Source organism: Gorilla gorilla, chromosome 5 (assembly GCF_029281585.2).
Source record: "Gorilla gorilla gorilla isolate KB3781 chromosome 5, NHGRI_mGorGor1-v2.1_pri, whole genome shotgun sequence".
Classification (NCBI taxonomy): Eukaryota; Metazoa; Chordata; class Mammalia; order Primates; family Hominidae; genus Gorilla; species Gorilla gorilla.
The window spans coordinates 50,782,055-50,806,583 of record NC_073229.2 but is presented as its reverse complement, the minus strand read 5'-3'; the positions used below and the strand labels follow the sequence as shown (position 1 = coordinate 50,806,583).

Below are 24,529 nucleotides of genomic sequence, written 5' to 3'. Positions count from 1 at the left end.
TTATGTTGGGTTTTGATTATTTGTGGTGCTAAGAAGAAGGGAACATGGTTGGAGGCCCAGTGAGAGAAACAGTGCTTTGAATCAAAGAGCAGAACGATAGAAACTGACTTCAGAGCAACTTCTTGGCAGCAGTATCCTCTTGGGAAGCTGAGGGTCTGTCCTGGAACCAGGTGCTAACAAAACACAGCAAATGCTTGTTCTAAGGCACATTAGTCTTTTCAGTGAGGTCAGGAACCCTGTGGGGGTAAAGGACAAGTTATCTCAGGTTGCTGGCCTCCTTCCTTTAAGTCCAGGAGAGAAAAATTATGGTGAGAGGCTGCATCTTAGGCTGATAAAGAACAGAACTGATCTCTGCTTCCTTCAGCAATGGAGCCGTGCAATGCTTTTTCCCCACTCACCCGAGAGCTGAGGTTGAAAGAGGGGTTCATGCCTGAGATTCCCTTCCTGGAGGAGCCTCAGTATTACAATGCACAGAAAGGAGTCATATCCTCCTGTAACCCACCCCCCAAGGAAATCAAAGCAGGAATATTACCTGTTTATGCAGATCCTCGTTGAACTGAAATGAAAGAGGAAAGGTTATGTATTCAGCCATTGAAATCACCTCAGATAATTAGAGAAACATTTCCATCCCACCAAATTCCATTGACCACCAGTCAATGGATGCCCCACAGGAGTCTGAGCACCTGGGACCTCATGCATCTGGCTGCATTAAGATCCCAGCCTGGGATCCCTCTCTCGCTATAGGTCATGTTTGTTACCCGACTATCTGATTTCAGTGGTCTCTAGAGCTTTCTGACATTTCTTTTCTGTCTGAACCCTCATCATGGAGTAAGTGTGAATATGCCAGGGGAAGGTAAGTCCCGCTCACCTTGCAGGCTTTCTCACCTTTCTTGCTCCTCCTGTGCATGAAGATGCCCACTCCACAGATGATGAGCCCCAGCACGAAGCCCCCAGCTCCCGTCAATGTCTTACTCCGGGCAGAATCAGACTGTGCCTCTGGGAAGGACAGACCCAGGTTTAGTGTCACCTCCACCAGCTGCATCCCTACTCATGTCCTGTCTGAGATTCTGGAGCGTGATGCAGAATATCGGGATGAAGACAGTGCAGGGGAAAAAGCTTGCTAAGAGGAAATTCAGAAAGAGCCACCCTCATATCTGGAACAGGAGTGTGACCTCAACAAGGTGGCAAATGCTGATTCTGGAAGTTGCCTCTCAAAATGCCTGAGAAGAGGCTAAAATGCTGAAAGAAGAGAACTCTTCCTATGTGTGAGGTCAGTTCCTGTGTGTGAGGGTTTCGAGATCAGCCAGTGTCCCTAGATTCTCTGACAAGGGGGAGAACTATGAATCTTCAGGAACCCCTAAGCCAAGGTCAGGAAGTCTCCATTGCCCTGGCTTCAAACTATGCTCAGGAGCTGGTATAGAAGAAAGATGGGGTTTGGACATGGCCCCAGGGTATAGATGCAGAAGATAAGATGAGTGGACCCCAGAGCCAGAGAGTCCCCTGCTCTTCAGAGGTGGGGTCTAGAGGGTCATCAGAGACTCACTCCACTCCACGGTGACAGGACTGTCCAGGCTGGTGTGCTCCACTTGGCAGATGTAGACGTCTCCCTGCTGGGGGGTCATTTCCAGCATCACCAGGATCTGGAAGGTCCAGTCTCCATTACGGATCAGGTTGGTGGACACGACCCCAGCTGTTTCCTCCTGTCCATTCAGGAACCATCGGACTTGAATGCTGCCTGGGTAGAAATCTGTCACGTGGCAGACAAGCAGGTTGTGGTGCTGCAGGGGCCCCTTCTTGGAGGGGGAAACGTTCACCCTAGGCTGGACTACGAGTGGGGAAGAAAAATAATGAAATAGCATTTGAGATTGTCCTTCCTTCCTTCCTTCTTTTTTTGAGACGTAATCTCGCTCTTTCTTTCTTTTGTTGAGGTGGAGTGTCGCTCTGTTGCCAAGTCTGGAATGCAGTGGCGCAATATTGGCTCACTGCAACCTCCACCTCAGGGGTTCAAGCAATTCTCCTTCCTCAGCCTCCCGAATAGCTGGGATTATAGGTGCCTGCCACCACACCCGGCTAATTTTTGTATTATTAGTAGAGACAAGGTTTCTCCATGTTGGTCAGGCTGGTTCTCTAGGAGCACTTGACCAACTCCTACCTCAAGTGGTGCACCCGCTCAGCCTCTCAAAGTGCTGGGATTACAGGCCTGAGCCACTGCATCTGCCCAGATTATTATTTCTTAGGCATGTTCACTATGTAATTGATTCCTAGATGTTGAAAATAGATATAATGTGATTAGGCTAGTGGGTAAGGGTAGCACTGAAAAGATAGACCTTCAAGTAGAGCATGCATGATCTTGAATAAAATAATTAGTAAGTATATAGCGGAATGGCAGGGAGACAGAGTTTGCACTCTGTAGCACATATAGGAGAAATTTTAACCAAAAGTAATTTGGGCAAAGAATGTTTAATCAACTGTGAAATTACCTATCTTTTCAAAGTTCTATCTTGATACAAAGGATGCAAAATTTACTCAAATAATATCTTGAAATTAAGATATACAGACAATGGCATTATGGTGGCCTGTTAATCTAATACCTTTATTTCATGAAAATACAAAGAAAATGAAGACAGCTTGACATGTCTTATTCTGTAAATAACCTAGGTATTTTTTTTACCTCACCTACAAAAAACTCAAAATCTTCATATTTACATAATATCCTGAGCCCCTACATGCTTGAGTACTGGAAATCCCATCCTTTTCCAAAAGGATGTGTCTTCAGGTCCCATGAAGGTCTCACAGATAACCAGGTGTTGCCTCCCTCTGCATCTTTGCATTTGTGCCCCAGCTTGTTCTGTTGTTCTCAGGTCAATTTCCACACTGCCACTGGCAACTTTTCTTTTGGATCTCTGCCACCAGTACCTTTTTCCTCCTCGGAAGGCAGAAAAGGCCAGGCATGGTGGTCATGCCTATAATCTTAGCACTTTGGGAGGCTGAGGCGTGAGGATCACTTGAGCCCAGGGTTTCGAGACCAGCCTGGGCAACATAGTGAGAACCCATCTCTAAAAAGAAAAATAAATTAGCCAGACATGGTGGTACATGTATCTGTAGTTCTAGCTACATGGGAGGCTGAGGCAGGAGGATCACTTGAGCCCAGGAGGTTGAGGCTGCAGTGAGCCATGATGGTGCCACAGCACTCCAGCCTGGGAGACAGAGCGAGGACCTGTCTCAAAAACAAACACAAACACAAAACAAAAAACAAACACAGAAAAGGGTCAAGTGCTCCTAGAGAACAGCTCATTCAGGGAGATCCACTAGAGAACAGCTCTTTCAGAGGACTACCCTAGAGAACAGCTCATCAAGAGGAATGTCTCAAATTAGTCTTCTAGGTCCCTAATCACTCAGTTCTTTCCTTTCTACTTCCTGGAGAACACAAATACCCTAACATGGCGCTGGGCCAGGTAAAAGTACAGTCTTGAACTGACACACAACCCTTACTCCCTATTGTATTTTTCCCTTGTTTACATACTGATCCACATTGTCAGCCTCTTCCCTCAATGTGAGTTTATTTCAGGGGCACCTGTGTCTCACTACTTCATTACCTCGGTTAACTCAACGTCCATTACACTATTCAACTTATGTCTAAATCTCAGTTGTGAATTACCTACAATTTCTTCCCCATAGAGCTTCTGGGAACCATGAAATCAGGGGGAATACTTGGGTATCTGTTTTAAGGTCCCAGAACATTCCATGAGAGGCATCTTGCTCAATATTCTTTGACAGGAGCAGGTCAGCCTGGAGCCACATCAGCGACCTCCAGGGGGCGCTGGAGTTAAGGCTTGATACCCAATGGCCTCATTTCTGACCCAGTTCAAAAACATTTCACCAAGGCAAGGATTCCTGTTTGTTCTAGTTGCCTTCTCTAATGCCCAGAAAACATTTGCTCAATTACTTCTAGATTTGGGTGGGCATACACCCTGGAATTGTCACTACTCCTTTCCTCCCCCTTCCACCTCTCCCCTGCTTCTGTGTTTTCCCTGTTCTAACTCATTTCTTGATTGCAATTTCCCTGACAAATAATAGCAGTTTCCTACCTCATCTCCCTGCCTCTGGTCCCTCCTCTACCCAGCACCCTTAGTAGTCTTCTGAAGACACATCTCCAAGCTTCTCTTTTTCATTTTTCAAAAATCTTCAGTGTTCTGACAATACTTATCTGGCTACATGGGAACCTCTAGGGAGCTGATTACAAGCAGAGATCCCCAGACCTCCCCACCCGGGGAATCTGAGTCTCGGGGCAGTGATTCTGGAGATCTGTGCATCACAGAGGATCCCCAGAAGAGTCTTCAGAGGAGTGAGGTTGGGGACCTGCGGGCCTGGAGGAGAAACCCACACTACTTAGGCTGGCCTCAGGGCTGTCTGCAATCTGGCAGTTGATTACTGTGAAAGAAAATGCTGCCATGTCACTGATTGGTGCCTCTACAAAGTCTTAGTAACAGTTTTTGCCAATTGCATTATTTTTATTTGAACACCTCTCTCAACCAATTACCTCAGCAACTTTCCTAAGCTCATGTCACTCACCTCATCCCCACCCAATGTGTCCACCTTCTCACTCCTAGCAGGTGAACTTCCTTTCACTTTCCAGGAACAAGAAAATCAAAGGTGTGATCTCCCCAGCTTCCTCCTCCTCCTCCCTTCATTTTTTCCTTTCTAGAAAAAAGGTCCAGGGCTCAATCCCACATCCTGATACTACTCCCTCAGGTCCCTCAGGTTGGTGCACCAGGCTCCCCACCCCACAAATTCACAGGAGGAAGCCAAAGCTCCAAGGCCCTCCTGTCCCATCCTTGAGAAATCCTCTTACTGCACACACCTCACCTCTCTCCATCCCTTTACACCCCGACTTCCTGAAGGAAAAGACAAATGAGCTCAGACACTGCCCTGTGCCAGCCATGGGGAACCCAAGACAGGTAAAATCCATGTCAGCCCCAAGGAGGATGCGCCACACTCAACCTCATCCATCCCCTCCCATTCCAGCTCCTGCTGCTGCAGCCAACCTGCTCTCCCCAGGTCTCCCTGGTTTCCAAACCCACTTTCCATCTTCTGTTTTCTGACCTTCCCAAGTCACTGGCACCGCTGTCCACTGTGCTGCTGAGGTCCCCTCCCCTCAGCTTCCAAGACTCTTCTCTGCGGGCCTCTCCTCACACTGCACTTGGGTTTTTTTGGTCTCTTTCACAGGCTTTTCTGTCTTGGCCAAATCACAACTGTCCAGTTCCCAGGATCCGGTCCTTTGCTCTTCCCCCTGGGTCCCCTCTCCCTGGATGGTCTCATGTATCTCAGTCTCCTCCCCAGCTGCAGACCCTTCTGTCTACCTGCCCATCAGACCACCCATCTGCCCCTCAAGCACCTCAAACCCAGCTACCTCCCTGTAGATTTCTTCTCTGTGTGGCCTGCTGTGCCATCTCCACCTCCATCTCCACACCACACCCTTGTGCGCTGTCCTGTGGCTTCCTTTTCTCACCCCACATGCAGTCAGCTGCCAGGCCCTGATGAAGTCCCGGGGGTCTCTCTGCTCCCGTCCTCCTCACTCCATGCTCAGCCCAGTCCAGGTCCCCGCGCTCGCTCCCCTGACAAGCTCCAGATGGGCTCCCCCCATGAATCCCCAACCCAAAGTCCCCTTTCCGCCCGGCACTAAGGTCCCTTAGGCCAACCCGGCTGCTCCTGCGCCCTGGGCACGGGCCCGCGGGGCTGCCCTGGGACCGCCGGCCCAAAGCCCTCACTCACCTCGGCGCTGCAGGGTCACGGCCTCGTCCAGCTCGTAGTTGTGTCTGCATATCCTGTCCGGCACTGCCCGCTTCTCCTCCAGGAGGTCCTTCTGGCTGTTCCAGTACTCCGCATCAGGCCGCCCCATCTCCGTCACCGCCCGGAACTCCCCCACGTCGCTGTCGAAGCGCACCCACTCCTCCCGGTTGTAGATGTATCTCTCCAGGAAGCGCTGTGTCCCATTAAACGCGTAGCATTCCTGCCGTACCTGGTAAAGGTAATTCTCTGCGGGGAGGGGGCGGACATGAGCGGAGGTGCCACTCTCATCTAATCTTCTTTCTCCCTCTCTCTCTCAATATTAACGATTCTTCCCAAATCTTCCCACTCAGGGCTGGATTTTAAAATAGGAGTTTTCCTAGTACCGAGTTCTGTGGTCCTAAGCGGGTCGCAGAGCTTCTCCAGGCCTGTTTTCTCACCACGCAGAGAGAGAATTTACTGAAAAGAATGAGCTCAGGGGCACTGAGTGATCACTAGGGAGGGGCGAGCACTGAGGGGAAGGCAGTCCCTTCTGCTGGTGGCTGGAGGAGGCGGAGACGTTTCACGTGGGGTTACTGGGAGAAAAAACAGGGGCGGGAGGAGCTGGGGACGTGGAGGGCGGAGCTGCTCCCCCTACTTAACTCCCTGACATTTCCATCCTGATGTCAGTCCTGGTTCAAATGCCACCTCCTCCAGGAAGCCCTCCCTTCCTTCTTTCTCTTTTCCATAGCTAAGCGCTCTCTCTTCTCGACCAGTTTCTTGAGAATTCCTCAACTTGCTCCTGTTGTTTTGCATTTAGGAAATGTAGAAATATATTTCTTAAAACTTTCTTCAACTTTGGTATAAGAAAGACTCTGTAGCCTGAAAGTCAATTTTCAAACATGGCTGCAGAAAGACTTGGTGTCAAAAGATGTGGAAAGTATTTTACACAATGAAAATCACCACAACAACCAGGGACCTGTGGGGGTAGAGTCCTTTGGGTTTAGAGGCATTGATGTAATTTTTTTTTGGCAGTTTTTATGGTTTTATTTACACACAAAACGTGGACATGAACTTTCTACTCATTTTCTTAGCTGTGCACCCTGGTACTGGGGTTGGTGACTCTGATGGCCGGCTGGGTGACTCTTTCCACGATGACTTTGCAGTTCTGGAGGAAACTTTGATCTCAGCACAGTAAGATTTGTTGCACATCAGCAGCACTTTCAGCTCCTTGAGGCTGTGGACCAGAAACTTCTGGAAGCCACTGGGCAGCATGTGTTTTTTGTTGTTGTCGTTGTTGCTCCCATAAGCAATGTTGGGCATCAAGATCTGGCCCTTGGACCTTCTACGAACCCTACTGTTAAGACCTCTGGGTTTCCGCCAGTTATGCTTAATTTTGACATTTCAGTCTGAGTGGTGCCACATGAACTTCTTGGTCCTCTTTTTGAGGATCTTGGGCTTCATGAGGAGTCTAGGGAGGCCATGATGTGGAGGAAGAGATGGCTGCCAGCTGCATAGGCAGCACCGAGGAAGACAGCATTGATGTAATTTTTACATGAACAATTTTGGCAGCCTTTCCCACATGCTGTTCTTCCTAGGGAGTGCCATGAGCAGTGTCTGGCAGGTGTGTGTCTACACAGAATTATCAGTGACACGGCACATGTTTGTTTCTGTTTGAGTGTCTTCAGGCCTGCTCTGTTCTTGGGCACACTGGGGAAATGAAGGTGCTGTGATTGTTCTGCTCATCTGTTTCATGCTCCACAAATTAACTTCTCCAGTTTATTAACCTCACCCCTTGCAGAAGTTGCACAGCTGGTGGCAGAGGATAGTGGAGATGGGGCAGGGCTGGGCTCAAGGGCACCATGGAGTCCACCTTTAGTCTCCAGTGTCATTGCTAAGGCAAGATCCCAGGTCTTGACTCAGATATCCTGACCTGCGTCTTCTCCTGGTGCCTTGGGCCCCAGCCCCTAAAATTCCAGGCCCAGAGCCCCCCAGCTCCTTGAGTCCAGATTCCTCCTCCTCTGCCATCCATCCGCCCCTGCCTGTTCAATTGCCCCACTCTGAGTGTGGATTCTCCCATTTTCATTTGTTAGTCTTTGTTTCTCCTCCTCAATCACCAGTAAGAGAATGTTTTTCACTCAAGAATAAGAATTTTGAATTTTTTCTTTGCAACATTTAATTTTTTTAATTTACCCAGTCTTAGGTAATTTTTTAAGTACATTTAACTTTTGAAATGGAATTTTACCTGCCAAGTAGACATAAGCAATGAGGGATTTTATGCTGTAATTTGAAACCTTCATTTTTTTTGTATATAAGAAACTTTATCCTGTTTGTGGAACCCTTAGCAACTGAGTTGCCCAGAGCACAGTTTGAAACCACTGACCTGAATGAATTCGTCTCTTATTCAGAATAGGATATATTAAAAACCTCTAGCTCCCTATGGGTTGTCTCAGCCAAGCTTTTCTCCCCCAGCCTCTTTAAGCTACAGCCTGGCTCCTCAGCCCTTTGGTCTTGTGCCCTGTTTGAGGTTGGGGATGTGTGTGGAGTTGGAGGAGCATGCAGGGAATTGTGGAATCAGCCCTGCCCAGTTTACCCATTCCCCTATGGCTCCAGCTCTCCCTCCAGCAGGTTTTGATTGAACATTCATTCTACGCAGGGAGCTCCAGTAATCTACCTTCAGTCCCTGTCACATGGCTCCACTGCCTCATCTCATTCCCCCTACAAACCTCAACCCAGCCTTTGCCCGTCCTCCCTTTCACTGCCCAGCATCACATGCCCTCTTCTGCTCTCTGCTCCCCCACCTCTGGGTTTCCTTGGAGGCTCCCAACACTGTCCCTCATCCCACATGACAGCTCTGCCTATGGGATGGGGGTGCCGCATCCGTCACCTCCTCCTGACACTGTTCAGTGTCACCAGTGCTGCTCCAGCCTCCTCTCTCCCTAGCCTCACCCCTCTGCAGTTCCCAGGGCTGAGCCGTCCTGCTGGTTAGTTCTCAGCACCCTTCTGTGACTATAAGTTCAAGTTCTCCTCCCCTTCCTGGACATGAACCCGAGGTAATAGATAAGAGGTTTTAGGGTTTGAGGGGCTGTATTCAGGAGATTCCAACCTTGCTACCCTGAAAGATGAGGAGGTGACATGATGTCAGTACCTTCTAGGTGTGTCCTAGGAGGGGTGTGGAGGGGTCTAGGAGGAAGGGTGTAAGCAGGAAAGGTGGAAGTCAGTGGAAAACTAAGGTACCTACTTTGCAGTCCTTCCTCTCAGAGTGTTGGTGTAAATTTGGACTAGAAATGTCCTGAGAGTACAATGGTTGAACTAGTTTACAGTCCCACCAACAGAGTAAAAGTGTTCCTATTTCTCCACATCCTCTCCAGCACCTGTTGTTTCCTGACTTTTTAATGATCGCCATTTTAACTGGTGTGAGATGGCATCTCAAGACAGTGTGGCAATTCCTCAAAGATCTAGAACTAGAAATACCATTTGACCCAGCCATCCCATTACTGGATATATACCCAAAGGATTATAAATCATGCTGCTATAAAGACACATGCACACATATGTTTATTGTGGCACTATTCACAATAGCAAAGACTTGGAACCAACCCAAATGTCTATCAGTGATAGACTGGATTAAGAAAATGTGCACATATACACGGTGGAATACTGTGCAGCCATAAAAAAGGATGAGTTCATGTCCTTTGTAGGGACATGGAGGAAGCTGGAAACCATCATTCACAGCAAACTATTGCAAGGACAAAAAACCAAAGACCACATGTTCTCACTCATAGGTGGGAACTGAACAATGAGAACACATGGACACAGGAAGGGGAACATCACACACCGGGGCCTGTTGTGGGGTGGGGGGAGGGGGGAGGGATAGCATTAGGAAATATACCTAATGTAAATGACGAGTTAATGGGTGCAGCACACCAACATGGCACATGTATACATATGTAACAAACCTGCACATTGTGCACATGTACCCTAGAACTTAAAGTATATATATATATATATAAAGAAATATCCTGAGAGTATCCTGAGAGAAAAACAATGGATCATAGATGCCATAATATTACACCAGCCACAGGGAGGCAGCAGGAAGAAGAGATTTTTCACTTGGTTACTGCTTCCTTGGCTGTCTGATAACCTACACTCAATCCCGGTCATGCACCCACACAACCTCATCTCATTCTTCCTACAAGTCGCAACCCACTCTAGTACCCTAACCAAGTTCTGGGGAGGCTGGGAGAAGTACCTTTAATGAGAATGCCTTCAGGGGCTAAAACCTATCCCCCTCCCTCCCTTCTCTCCTTAGTTGTCCAAGGGATGTGGGCTCCTGCTCCACCCTGGGGAATGAGAGGCATTCTTCGTGAGCACTGAATCCTCAGTGATCCTCAGAGCCTGGACACTCCAGCTTAGGGTTCTCTGCCTGAGTCCCCTCCAGGATGGATGCAGACGTGAACACGCCCAGGAGCCGGCACTTGCCAACTTCTCTCCCTGCAAACCTTGTCTGTCCAAGGTTATCCTGGACCTCTTGGTCACATTTTCCACAAAAACAAGCATACTGACCACTGGGCACCTCTCTCTGTTTACTGTACCCATGTCCTTGGAGAGAGAATAGGCCTGTAGGGTAGCAAGGTATCCTATAGGGGATAAACCTCTTTCTGTAGCTGGGAAGGGAGGACACTGCCTTAGGGCAGGAGCCCCCGCAGCCTGTCTCAGAATTTGATCCCTTAAAGATAACGTCCCCTAGGAATTGTTCCCTGAGCCAGACCCTCCAGGAATGGCAGCTCGACTCTTACCTGGAGTGGCCCTGCCCTGGACCACAGATGTGAGCAGCACCATCAGTAACGCCATCAGAGCCACTGTCCGGGGGGCCGCAGAAACCTGCAGAACCATCATGGAGCTGGAAAAGGGTGGCAAAATGAAAAGAGCTGCAGTCAGGAAAAGAAGGACTCGCTAAAGGGAGCTCCTGTTTGAAATATTAGAGACCATGAACCCAAGTAGTCTTCTGTGACCCTGGGATTGGACAGAGTCTGAGAAAAGAACCAATGGACACTGAGGTTTGTATGAGTCATTGCTCACTGGGCAGAAAGTTAGTATGAAAGGTCTGAAAATATAAAGCCTGTGATGCACTTAAGATGACGGAGGAAGGACAGTGATACTCATTTTAACCAGTCAGATAAGTCATGATGTTTGGGGAGATTATGCGTTTTCTTTGCTCTGAAGGTGATCTCAAATATTCTGCTGGCCCTTCTACAGGGATTATCATTTCCCCAATTCTGCCATACATGGACATGGTCTGTTGTGGAAGAAGTGCTATCTTAGCGTGTAAAAGGTCATTCAGTGGCATGACTTAGAGGGATTAGAGTACCCATCTCAGAACTCAAATGAGGCCTGAGTCTGTCTGTCTTGCCTTTGTCCAAGGGTGTGTTTAAGATTAGCACCTATTCATATTTACTTTCTCCCAGAGGTCTATGAGTCCTGCGATGTGCAGGAGATACCAGGTTCTTCCACAGGACTGTCATCAGGATCAGGAGGGTTCAGTCTAGGGACCTTACACCGGGAGCGTGGACACACCACCTACCCTACCATGTAAATATGCAGCTTTAACGACACTGTCTGTCTTGGACTTCAATTCCTTGTCTTCAATATGGGGATGATATAACCTGCCTTATAGCAAAGCTCTTAAGAGCAAATGAGATCAATAGGTCTGAAATTGCTTTGGAAAAATAAAGTCCATAGAGAATATAAATTGACCGGTAAATAAGGAAGAAAGTGAAAAAAAAAATCATCAAAGACCCCACCACTTTCAAAGCATCTGATTCTATTTTGTTTATAGTGAATATTTTTACAAACTTTCAAAGAACATTACTTCTTACTTTAGACACTTATAAATGTGATCCTGTTGGACCACCAATTCTAATTTCAAAAAAAATCAAATTGACATCATTTCTTTAAATTGATATTAAAATGTAAATAGAAGGCTAGCATGTAAAATGCAAGAGAAGAAAATAATTATGTAGTAGAAGGTGTCCAGTAGGATTGAGGGGCCAGGACAGGATTGTGGAGAAAAGCTCAGTTTTTTTAGTAACTGCCTGGGTGGGACTCTTCTCCTTGTCATTTACCTGCCATAGATAATTAGACAAATACTTAATTCCTCGATGTCTCAGGTAATTTATTTTTACAGTAGACATTAATAATACCTCCCTCAGGTTTAATGTGAGGTTTAAATGAGGTAATGCATGCAAAGCACTAATAACAGCATCTCTCATGTACTAATCCATTAGTAATTATTATTTATGCAAGGTAAGGCTACCACAAATAAGATAAAATATTAATGTAATATATGTATTTCATCATTACATTAAATAGTAAATGTTGTGTGATCTTCTCTATGAGAATCAAATAAATACCTCAAAATTGAAATATTTAAAATGAGACTAGAAAAGTATTTCTTAAATATGGTAAAGAGAATATAAAATAAAAAAATTAACATTACCTGTAACAGAAAAGCATTAGAGAAACCCTTCTTAAAAACAAGATCAAAATATGGGCGCACATTGTTACCACAGGTAATGCTGTCCTGGGTATTCTTATATGAAAATGAAATAACATGACTAGTAATTTAAAGATAAACATGTTATTACACTGTTTAAGTACCAGGAAAAATCAAATACTAAGAAATCTGAATAATAAAAATAAATTATCTAGAAATTTCACTAACAAAGGTAACCAGGAATAGATAAATAATTAAAGATCAACTTCATTCAAGTTAATTAAAACCTCTAAATAGAAATTATAACACTTCTGCAGAAATGATTAAATAAAAAGGAGATATCTCAGGGAGGTGGACCTGAAAGAAAGATTAATTATATATTTTATTAGATAGCACATTCATTCTTAATTATCAGCAGAATATTTTTGTAAAATATTGACAACGTAACATAAAACATGATTTAAAATATAGTGACCAGAAAACATCAAAGATCATCTGACTGTCTGGGATGGGGGTGGGGCTCGGGAGAAGGAACATAATGGAAAACATTTGCCGTCAGAAGAAGGTGTAACTTATCTTTTCACATCTCTCTAACTCTGAAAATGAACTGTGAACTGGAGCTCTCTTGACCACGCTGGTACCTAAAATTCTCCCATCTCTTCCCCAGCACCTTCCAGCATCCTCTTTACCCAGCAACAGAGAATGTCAGCTCTATGATTTCTCTGATAGGTGAATCCCAGCCATGCTGATTCCTCTCCACCCATTTCCAGTGCTAGAGGTCCACAGTTTCAGTCTCATCTGCCTCCACTCGGCCTCAGTTCCTCATCACTGTTCCTGTGCTCACAGTCATCAATTATAGACCCTACAACATGCGCCCTGAAGACAGAATGTTGCATATCAGAGCTGTGATCTTGAGAGCCCTCTCCTTGGCTTTCCTGCTGAGTCTCCGAGGAGCTGGGGCCATCAAGGGTGAGTGCTCAGGAGGACGCAAGAGCGTCGGGGTGAGTGATGGGGTGGTTCACATCAATTGTTGCTTCAGGAATCAGAGATTTTAAGGGCTCATTGATCTATCTGGTCCTCATAGTCTATGTTCCCTCTGGCCCTCATAATAATAACAGCAATAACAGCCAGAATTTATGAGACACCTGCATAGTTTCTTTCCCCATTTACATCTCACAGGAACCTTCAATGAAGATAATATTCCCTTCATTTAGAAATTATTCCTTTTATTCAGAAATTATTTTGAAAAAACTGAAGCTCAAAAAGATGAATAAGTTTTCCAAGGTTACACAGCAGATCAACGAGCCAAGTTTGAAGTCCAGACCCAGCTCTGAGGGTCATACACTGCCTTCCCCAGATTCATGCACACCGTGACCTACTATCAGGGCCCTCCTATCTCTCTGGGATCCCCAGCCTCTGTCTTTTGTGGCTGCTTCACAGGAACTCCGAGCTATGGACTCTGCCTTAGGAGAGGAAGTGCGAAGAGTGTTTCTGCATCCTCCCTCTCTTCTAGGACCCTAGGGCTCTTCCTGGGTCTTTGTGGGTGGTCACAAGCTTTCCTCTCTCAAGACGGCAGGGTTGCATGGTCTTGATAGCCTTGTGATTCGGGTTCTGAGAGATCCAGGACTGCAAGGGAGGCCTAGACTTTTGATAGCTGCAAGGACTCAGCCAGAGATGGACCGTAGTGAATGCTCCTTTTCCCTGTAGCTGAAATCAGGGAGAATGACATCAAGCCTGTGCATGATGCTGTCATTCCAAAATCTAGTGATGGGGAAGGTTAGAATCCATAACGTACAAGATGCACACTGGCCTCAGACAGTGTTATTTAAGATGTGTAGAATAAAGAGGAGGTCAGGCTGGGTAGAACCAGAAGTATCTATTGCCCTGTTCGTGGTCACCTGAGTTATTTCTAATGTTATGTTATAATAAACACCACAATAGGCTTCTCTTCATAATGCAAATACTTTTTAGTATTCTTGGTAGAAATTCCTAATGAGCTCAGCTGTCTCTTCAGGGCTTCCCTGCCCAGTGGTTCCTTGTCTCTTAACATTTAAGCATGTCATTTACCTTAAAAACATAAGTGCAAACCAACTGATAAAAAACAACCTTGCCTTCAGTCTGCATCCTATCCCAGAGACACTTTCTTTGTATCCTCACACGTGGAGCTAAGCTTCTGACTTGTCTCTGGTACATCCCTGAGGATCCTCTCATCTTGGACATCAGGAACCTCCACAGAAGGTCAAATCCAGTGGGTTCTTCTCAGTGCCTCTGACTTGAGTTACTAATAACATTTGCACTGTAATCCACTTCTTTCTGATGAACTACCCTGTCCTTATTTTTCTCCTGTTTACCTGGATCCTCCTTATCATCCTTTAAATCACCTCTTAATTATCATGTTCTCTCATTATACCCTGAGATCTCGGCAATTCTGATTTTTGGCACTCTTCCTGGAAAATCTCAGTTAACCTGCACCTGCCACTAATGACTGTCAGTTCTATGGCCTAAACTCCTCTCCTGAGACCACCCATCATCCACAAATGTCTATGTATTATTTCTCCTTAGATGACTTTCAGGTCTTCTAAGTGCAATAGCCCCACAGTGAACTCAGTATCTTCTCCCAGTCAGGCTGTCTTCCCCCTGAGAGAAGTGGCTTTTGCCCTGTTTTCTGAATGCCTACATTGAAGCCATCTGTTCCCAGGAAGCCTTCCCTGATGTGCTGTTTGATCACATCTTGTGTATACCCACGAATCTGCACTTATCCTTCTGAACCTGCTGTTGTCTTGTCACTTGTGTTTCCTTCTGTGACTTATACGCGTCTGCAGAACAGGACGTATGTATTATTTTTATTTGGGTATTTAGCATCTAACAGTGTTTGACATATAGTAGTCTTTTAATACATATTTTTGTCTGAATGGAAATGATATTTTGAAGTAAAATAATCTGTTCTATATCTGGCTGATCTTTGGACTGCAGAACTTGTGAAAGTGTTTTTTAAAAAGCATTTTAAAAAGTACAAGGGACATTCACGTATTAGGAAGATGAGTTTCCAATAACTGCTAGAGGACTTTGTGTCTTTTTATTTTACCCTCTTTTTCTTAATGAGTCCTTTGAGTCCTTTAAACTGAGGAGCAAGCTAAGTTTCCTGGTGAAATACCTATAGGATTTATTTTGTTTAGTTTGAAATACCACTCTTTGCTTGGCCACTTACTGTGTCAGGGAGTCATTCTCAGTGAAAAATAAGACACAGGTCATACCCTCTAGACACTTAACAATTACAGTGACAAGGAGTCATTCTCCTGTCACTGTAAGTGGCCAAGCACAGACTGGGTCCCCACATGTCAGGGCTGAAAACTCACAGGGAAATCCGTGAGTTGGGAAGTGAGAGCAGAAGAGCCCCATAGTTCCTTCTCACTCTGATGCATTTATCATTCTAAACCCAGACTTTCACATACAGATTCATCGTTTTCTTTCATGATAATAGTTGCTTTTATCCTCTTATCTTTGCTAATTCTTACAAACTAATAAAGACTAAGAAACAAAATAAATTAAATCCTACAGGTGTTCCAAACTCAACAATAATTTCTAGTTGGCCTCTAAAACAAAAATCAAAACATAAATGTAAGAAAAGTTCAGAATGCTTAGTACCTGCGTGATGAAATAATCTGTACACTAAACCCCCGAGTCATGAGTTTACCTATACAACAAACCTGCACGTGTACTCCTGAACATAAAATAAATGTTGAAATATTTTTAAAAAGGAAACAAAAGTTTGGAACAAATGCCAAAATAACTGTACTGTACTTTTGAATTTATATGCCCCAAATGAAAAATATTATCAACAAAGCTATACATTCTACATTTTCATGTTCATAAACTAAGACAGAAACTTTAAAACTGTCAAGAGCACTAAAATTTGAAGGATATTTTCTTCTTCCTCTCAATTTTGTATTTTTTTCTACCTTTTCTATAATAAGAAAAAGAAAATGTCCACTCCCCCACCTCCACGACTCTAAAAACAATTTTACATCTGTGTCCTAGAAGAATTAAGATCTTAAGGGGAGAGAAAATTTCTCTACTAGTTCCACCAGTAGCCGTATGACCTTAGCAAGTTATTAATATGTAACTTCCCTGCATTTCCTTACCTGTAAAATGTATGATATGTATTTGCTTCATAGAGTTATTGCGACAACTCAACGAGTGAATATGTAAAGTATTTAGAAGGATGCCTGGCACAAGTAAGTGCTCAACAAATGTTAGCTGTCATTGTTATTTTTAGTATTGTGTAGGGTCAGGATGCCCAGACTTTCAAAGACCAGGAAGCAGCTTGACATCAATGATAAACTTTTCATTTTGTTCTTCACTCCTTTCTTTTTATAACTGCTCATCTGCTCTGTATTATTTCCTTTATGGTGTTGCTCCTTCTTCTTCCCCATATGTCCTTCCTTTGACCTCTTACCTTCTTCCTTTTTATACTCATAAGTCTTTATTCATTCTCTAGCTTTGACCACTTGCATATTCAAACTGACATTTTGTCGTGTTTTTCTCTACTTTCTTTATGCAGCGGACCATGTGTCAACTTATGCCATGTTTGTACAGACCCATAGACCAACAGGGGAGTTTATGTTTGAATTTGATGAAGATGAGATGTTCTATGTGGATCTGGATAAGAAGGAGACCGTCTGGCATCTGGAGGAGTTTGGCCGAGCCTTTTCCTTTGAGGCTCAGGGCGGGCTGGCTAACATTGCTATATTGAACAACAACTTGAATATCACGATCCAGTGTTCCAACCACACTCAGGCCGCCAATGGTACTGCCTATCTTTGCCTCTTCCTCTGTAGCCCAACTGGAAGGGATGAGAGGGCCTCTCTGCCACCCTCAGACTAGGAAGCCTAAGTGCCCCCTGCTGTGTGATCCTCTTCCACTAGTGGCCATGGGCTGATCCCACCACAGCAAGGGCTTGCATCCTCTCTTCTCAGGAGAGAGAAAGGTGAGCAGAGTGAGGCTGGTCAGTGGTGTGATACCCCTCTCTGTGATTCAGAGCTGCCATAAAATCTAAGGCTGAGGTAGAGGACCACCCTCCCCGAAGAGGTGGAGCCTTTGTGATTCATCCCAGAAGAGGGGCCTAACCTGGTGCTGTCTCCTCCCAGATCCCCCTGAGGTGACTGTGTTTCCCAAGGAGCCTGTGGAGCTGGGCCAGCCCAACACCCTCATCTGCCACATTGACAAGTTCTTCCCACCAGTGCTCAACGTCACGTGGCTGTGCAACGGGGAGCCGGTCACTGAGGGTGTCGCTGAGAGCCTCTTCCTGCCCAGAACAGATTACAGCTTCCACAAGTTCCATTACCTGACCTTCGTGCCCTCAGCAGAGGACTTCTATGACTGCAGGGTGGAGCACTGGGGCTTGGACCAGCCGCTCCTCAAGCACTGGGGTATGCAACTGCTTTTCTCTCCATAATCTCCTGGCATCCTCTATTCCAAAGACCTGGTGTCCTCTGCACCAGCTTTCCCCACTGGCTGGGTCTCAGTCCTCTCCTCATCCTAACATCCAATTAACTGGTCCATAACCTTCAATTCCCACAACCATCCCAGGCCATCACCACCCTCACTGCACCTCTTGACCCTATCTCTTCATTCTTCCCCCAGAGGCCCAAGAGCCAATCCAGATGCCTGAGACAACGGAGACTGTGCTCTGTGCCCTGGGCCTGGTGCTGGGCCTAGTGGGCATCATCGTGGGCACTGTCCTCATCATAAAGTCTCTGCGTTCTGGCCGTGACCCCCGGGCCCAGGGGCCCCTGTGAAATACTGCAAAGGTGGGAATGTAAAAGAGGAGGCCCTAGGATTTGTAGAATGTAAGGAAGGGAGGAAAAATTCAATCTGATAAGTGTTCACTGATCTTCTAATGTGTTAAAAGCATTCAGCCACATAACAACAACAATGTTGATAACTAACTGAGTAGTTAATATGATCAGGCACTATTCTGAGGATTTACATTTATTAACTCACTTTATTCTCACAAATAGTCTTTGAGGTAGGTACTATTATTTTCACCATTTCACATGAGAGATACTTCTATCTTTTTACATACACAGAAACCTTAAGCACTTTGATGAAGTTCCCACAGCTATGAAGTAGTAGGGCTAGCTTCCAATCCAAAAAGTCTGGATCCAAGACTGTTTATCCACTGTCCTATTCACCCTATTTTGTGAAGGAAAAGACCAAGTTCAAATTCTCCAAGAGTCCATTGTCTAATAATGGAGCCAGATCTATATTTCTATACATAGTTACAACACAGTGTGGTGGGTGCCTGTAACTACTTACTGTCTCTACTTGGACTCATTCCATGGCAATGCTCACACAAAAAATGCCCCTCCTGAGATCTTGTAGGTTTCTATTTATCATAACACTCACTATGCTTTATATTTTTATATGTTTTGGGAATTCTCTTAGCATTAGACAGTGAACTTCCATGCAGATGACCACATCTAATTCATTATTATTATTGTTATTCATGCTGGACCTCAGGTACAAAAGGTTAAGAACTTCTCAGTTCATTATACTATCATCATTGGTGCCTCCGAGCTCTCTCTCTCTCGATTTATTTGGTCCCTTTTATCTCCAGTCCTTACTCCCATATCTAACCTCTTACCCCTACCTCATAGATAAACATTTTAATGAATTTGATGTTTCCTTTTATTTGCATAGATGCTCCCTAATATGTAGTAGTGTCCAGTGTACATGTATTTTTAATTAACCAAAATGGCATTAAATTATAGATCTAATTTTGTATATCCAGTTTGTTTCTTCCAAATCTTCCATAGTATTTTCCTCTATATGTCCATGCATTAGTCCATTTTGCATTCCTATAAAGGAATAAAGGAATATCTGAAGTTACCTAATTTATGAAGAAAAGAGCTTTAAATGGCTTATAGATCTGCAGGCTGTCCATGAAACATGGCACCAGCATCTGCTTCTGTTGGGGGATTCTGGAAGCTTTTACTCATGGTGGAAGGCAAGTGGAGCCAGTGCATCACATGGTCATAGAGGGAGAAAGAGACATAGAAAGAGGTGCCAGGCTCTTTTTAACAACGAGGTTTCACGTGCACTAATAGAGTGAGAACTCACTCATTACCCTGGGGAGGGCACCAAGCCATTCATGAGGGAGTCTCCTCCATGATTCAAATACCTCCCACCAGGCCCCACCTGCAACACTGGGTATCAATTTTCAACATGAGATTTGGAAGGGACAAATATCCAAATCATATTAATCCACATATCTATATTGCTCCTGGGATACCTGGATCACCCTTGGTTCTCTACTATTGCAAGCGATGCTTGTATCTCACATGGAACTGCATATGCGTGTGGTGGGCCTGACCTGCATCCCTGGAATGTATGTATCCTAGAAAGGGGTTGCAGGGTTGCTGGAGATGCAGTTCCTTAATTTGACTAAATACTGCTCATCTTCTCATCAGAATGGCTGTACTCATCTGTGCTTCCTTTGTCAGTACTTGAAATGTCCTGCAACTCCTAAATGCACATCAACACTGGACATTATCCAGTTTTCTAACTTTTGCCAATTTCATTTGCATAAAGAAATATGCTGTTTTATTTTGCATTTCTTTAATTACTAATAATTGGGGCTATAATTAGGACTGATTAGCCACTTGGGGGTTCCTTTTCTATAAATTGCCTGTTCACATTCATTGCCCATTTTTGTATTATGTGCTTCTATCATTTTCTTATTGATTTGCAAGTGATACTTATACAGTCCTGCTAGTAGTCCCTTGTCAGTTTTAGGCATTGCAAATGTTTTCCCCTAATCTGACTTCTGGTAACTTTCTCCTTGGTTTCCTTTATTGAAGAGAAATCCTTAATATTTTGTGATGAAGTCCATCAACTGTATTTTTGTTTGTGCATCTTTTTTAAAAGAAATCTTCCCTGTACCAATATATCAAAGATACTCTTAAAACATCTCCTACAGTTTTAAATTTCACATGTACTACTTTAATTCATCTGGGATTCATCTTTGTGTTTGATGGGGATCATGTTTTATTTTTCTCTATATAATGGGCCAGTGTGTTCCCACAACTACTAAATAGTTCATCTTTTCCCCATAAGTTAGTGGTGTCTCCTTTGCTATACTGAAAGCTCCCATTACAGATGGGCCTGTGTCTGAGTTCCATCTTGTTCCACTGTTCTGTTTGTCTCTTCTTGTGCCAATGTCCTAGTGTTTTGATTACTATGACATTGTAGTGTGTGTTAGTATCCAGTAGGAAAAATTCTTCTTTATTTTTCTTTGTTCACACACATTTATAATGATATCTATAATGATTTGTAACAGAATGAAGTGAATGTAGAATGTCAGATGTTAAGAGGAAGAATGGAAAGGAGGGCTGGAATTAGGGTGATGTAAGGGATGCACTTGACTGAGGTGCAAAATTTGGGAGATGCCAAAAGAACTCAGTAATAAATCATATTTTAATGAAATATCTTGAAAAAGCAAAATTAATGCAAAGATACATGATTAATAAAATATCAAAAGAGGATTATTCAGTGAAAATGGAGAAGAAGCAGAGAGGCAGAAGAATTAGGAGAATATGTTGTCACATAAGCCAAGGAATTAAAGAATTCCAGGAAGGAGGAAGTACTGCTGTCAGATGTTCAACAGAGGTCATTTTAGAAAATTTACCTTGGTTTTGAAATCCTTTCAAAGAGCAGTTTACACAATGTGAACAAGTATCCTTCCTTCAATTGCCGTCATTGATATGGTTTGGATATTTGTCCCTTCCAATTCTCATTCCAGGGTTAAGCTTCTTCTCTGCCCTCAGTAATGTGGCCCTTCCCCTTGTCAGGATATTTTGGAGACATGAAGCATGTGGGATGCCCTCAAAGTCAGCTGGGGTTTGAGGGTGAAATTCAATGACTTTAGTGAACTCCTTGGCTCCTATGTGCTGTTCACCTGGAGGACCAGGGCATGTGCAGGGATGACCACCTTCTCCCTGGGAGCTGAACAGGGCAGAGAAATGGGAAGCTCGGGTGCAAAGGGAGTGGAAAAGATGGGTTTGGGCTTACAGTACTGAACCCAGGAATGACAGTAACTGTGTGTGTTGCTGCAGGTGACAAAATATCTGAACAGAAGAGGACTTAGGAGAGATCTGAACTCCAGCTGCCCTACAAACTCCATCACAGCTTTTCTTCTCACTTCATGTGAAAACTACCCCAGTGGCTGACTGAATTGCTGACCCTTCAAGCTCTGTCCTTATCCGTTACCTTAAAGCAGTCATTCCTTAGTAAAGTTTCCAACAAATAGAAATTAATGAATAAATGTTGACACTTTGATAGCACTGATATGGAGATTATCCTTTCATTGAGCCTTTTATCCTCTGGTCTTCTTTGAAGAACCCCTCACTGTCACCTTCCTGAGAATACTCTAAGACCAATAAATACTTCAGTATTTCAGAGCTGGGAGACTCTGAGTCATTCTTACTGGAAGTCTAGGACCAGGTCACATGTGAATACTATTTCTTGAAGGTGTGGTTTCAACCTCTATTGCAGATGTAGTTACTAAAGGTTCTGATCCCACCTGAATGGAAAGGTCTGAGGATATTGATTCAGCCCTGGGTTCTTCCCTAACTACAGGATAGGGTGGGGTAGAGAAAGGATATTGGGGGGAAATTTTACTTGGATGAAGATTTTCTTGGATGTAGTTTGAAGACTGCAGTGTTTGAAGTCTCTGAAGGAAGAGATTTGGTCTGTCTGGATCAAGATTTCAGGCAGATTAGGATTCCATTCACAGCCCCTGAGCTTCCTTCCCAAGGCTGGATTGTAATTATAGCAATATTTCATGGAGGATTTTTCTACATGATAAACTAAGAGCCAAGAAATAAAATTTTAAAAATGCCCTCATTCATTGCAATTTTTACCAGCCATAGTCACTCCATGTGGGAGAACTTAAATCATGATTACCAGAGCTTTCAAAGGTTTGAGAATAGTGATGATTATGAAGAAAAATATCTTATTTGAGCAAGAATTTTGTTTCTTTATGAGTGTTCATTAGATATTATGATGAAAAAGCATGAAATGGTAAAAATGCAGATAAATATAAAAACATGTTTTCTAGGTTTCTTTTTATTTTTAAGTTAAAAAAGGAATTGTTTAAAGTGAAAATTATTTGGGGGTTTATAACATACCCAGAAGTAAAATATGATGACAATGGCACAAAGAATAGAAGGGAGAAATGGAAGTACAATGTTGTAAGTTTCTTGTACATGTGAAGTGGTGTGTTATTATTTGAAGGTAGAATGTATTAAGATGAATATTTTAAACTCCTGATAACTACTGGAAAAAAAAGAGGTATAGCCAAGAGGCCAATGGAGAAGACAAAATAGAACACTAAGCGTAATTAATTCAAAATAAAGAAATAAAAAAGGGAAAGTCTGATAAGACAAAGAGAAAACAAACTGTAAGATGGTAGAGTTTAAAACAACCATATTAATAATTGAATTAAATGCACACGGCCTAAATATTCTAATGAAAAGGGAAAGATTCTCAGAATGCACAAAAAAATGTACAGGCCAACTTTATGCTCTCTACATAATGCCCTCTTTAAATATGAAGGCAAAGACAGGTAAAAAGTAAAAGAATGGGAAAATACATATATACCATGGAATGCTATGCAGCCATAAAAAAAATGAGTTCATGTTGTTTGCGGGGACATGGATGAAGCTGCAAGCCATCATTCACAGCAAACTAAACACAAGAACAGAAAACCAAACACCACACGTTCTCACTCATAAGTGGGAGTTCAACAATGAGAACACATGGACACAGGGAGGGGAACACCACACACCAGGGCCTGTCAGGGCATGGGGAGCAAGGGGAGGGAGAGCATTAGGACACATACCGAATGTATGCATGGCTTAAAACCTAGATGATGGGTTGATAGGTGCAGCAAACCACATGGCACATGTATACCTATGTAACAAACCTGAACATTCTGTACATGTATCCCAGAACTTAAAGTAAAAAAAAAAAAGGAAAATAATGACAACCGTGGAAGTGTTCATGGCTGTATTAATATCAGAAATATAGAACTCAGAAATATTACCAAGGAGAAAGAAGGATAGTTCGTAATGATAAAAGGATCATTTTATTACCAACATATAAGAATCCTAAATGTGTTTGTTCTTAGAAAATATGTCTTAAATCACATTATACCAAAAATGATAAAAATAAATCAGAAATAGACAAATTCACAATTATATTTTAGTATTCTAGCACTCAGTAAACAATAAAATATTTAGGAAAAAACTCAATGAGGACATGGAAGATTTAAATAACACTACCAATGACCAACGTGATCTAATCAAGATCTATAGAATACTCCACCCAATAGTGGCAGAATACACATTATTTTCAAATGCTCAAGAATATTCCACAGGACAGACTATACACTGGGTCATAAACACATGTAAATAAATGTCTAAATAAATAAATAAATGTCTCTGTTGAAATCATACAGAATACATTCTCGGACCACAATAGCATTAAATTAGAAACCAATAACAGAAAAATACCTTGAAAGTCCCAAATACCTAGAAATTTAAAAGTATACTGCTAAACAGCACCTGGATTTAAGAAGCGTCAGAAGGAAAATTAGAAAATATTTTGAACTGAATGAATATGAAAGCACACTGTATCAAAATTAGTATGATACACTAATTAGAGAATAATTTATAACTTTACATAATTGCAAAGGAGGGAAACTCTAAAATCAACCATCTATGTTCCCATCTTAAGAAGCTAGAAAAAAAAGGTCAAATTAATCCCAAGATTAATAAGATCAGAAATAAATGCAATAAAATGGACAAACAATAAAGAAAATAAACAAAGTCAATTGCTGGTTTTCAATAACGCTCAATACATTCATGAATCTCTAGCTAGATGGATCAAGAAAAAGAGATAAGACTCAAATCCCCAGTATCAGAAATGGAAGTGGGTACATCACAACAAATCATACAGACATTAAAAGTATTATGACAGAATACTATGAAAATGCCAATAAACAAAAATGACAATAAATTCGACAATTTACATTGTTAAATTAAATTAAATTTGGTGTGAAGCTTTCTCCATATCTTAAATTCCTACATAGCAAACTAACCTAACTTAACATAACTGTGTTATGCAAACAAACTATAGCCTAACTTAAGAGTGTTGTAATAAACAGCTGAGTCTCAGCCAATCACAGGCTGCCAAGTGATCATA

At 43.2% G+C, this 24,529-nt stretch overlaps 2 protein-coding genes and 1 pseudogene across 3 annotated transcripts; 1 reads left to right on the top strand and 2 right to left on the bottom strand.

Moving 5' to 3' along the window:
• LOC101141025 (HLA class II histocompatibility antigen, DP beta 1 chain) lies at positions 1 to 10,767 on the bottom strand. The gene is made up of 6 exons (XM_063707505.1): positions 10,566 to 10,767; positions 5,773 to 6,036; positions 1,544 to 1,825; positions 886 to 996; positions 533 to 556; positions 1 to 236 (listed from the first exon to the last, which is right to left on the bottom strand). Exons 1-5 carry the CDS (start codon positions 10,663 to 10,665, stop codon positions 537 to 539), a joined length of 777 nt encoding a protein of 258 aa, XP_063563575.1. The 5' UTR covers positions 10,666 to 10,767; the 3' UTR covers positions 1 to 236; positions 533 to 536.
• LOC109027299 (large ribosomal subunit protein eL32-like) lies at positions 6,845 to 10,554 on the bottom strand (annotated as a pseudogene).
• A 2,244-nt stretch (positions 10,768 to 13,011) lies between the features above and the next one.
• On the top strand, positions 13,012 to 21,725 carry LOC101141395 (HLA class II histocompatibility antigen, DP alpha 1 chain). Of its 2 annotated transcripts, XM_004043796.5 has the most exons (5): positions 13,012 to 13,231; positions 16,824 to 17,069; positions 17,410 to 17,691; positions 17,906 to 18,072; positions 21,379 to 21,725. In XM_004043796.5, exons 1-4 carry the CDS (start codon positions 13,132 to 13,134, stop codon positions 18,058 to 18,060), a joined length of 783 nt encoding a protein of 260 aa, XP_004043844.1. In that variant the 5' UTR covers positions 13,012 to 13,131; the 3' UTR covers positions 18,061 to 18,072; positions 21,379 to 21,725. The 2 variants fall into 2 exon arrangements, with proteins under 2 accessions (XP_004043844.1, XP_063563574.1); XM_063707504.1 differs by lacking the exon at positions 21,379 to 21,725 and having other exon boundaries at positions 13,034 to 13,231; positions 17,906 to 18,075.
• Positions 21,726 to 24,529: the final 2,804 nt, after the last annotated feature.

Coding starts and splice junctions, on each gene's coding strand:
- LOC101141025 (XM_063707505.1), bottom strand. CDS start 10,665: ATGATGGTTCTGCAGGTTTCTGCGGCCCCCCGGACAGTGGCTCTGATG. Junction 6,037..10,565: donor CCAGGGCAGGGCCACTCCAG/GTAAGAGTCGAG, acceptor CCCTCCCCGCAG/AGAATTACCTTTACCAGGTA. Junction 1,826..5,772: donor CGTGACCCTGCAGCGCCGAG/GTGAGTGAGGGC, acceptor CCCCACTCGTAG/TCCAGCCTAGGGTGAACGTT.
- LOC101141395 (XM_004043796.5), top strand. CDS start 13,132: ATGCGCCCTGAAGACAGAATGTTGCATATCAGAGCTGTGATCTTGAGA. Junction 17,070..17,409: donor CCACACTCAGGCCGCCAATG/GTACTGCCTATC, acceptor GTCTCCTCCCAG/ATCCCCCTGAGGTGACTGTG. Junction 17,692..17,905: donor GCCGCTCCTCAAGCACTGGG/GTATGCAACTGC, acceptor TTCTTCCCCCAG/AGGCCCAAGAGCCAATCCAG.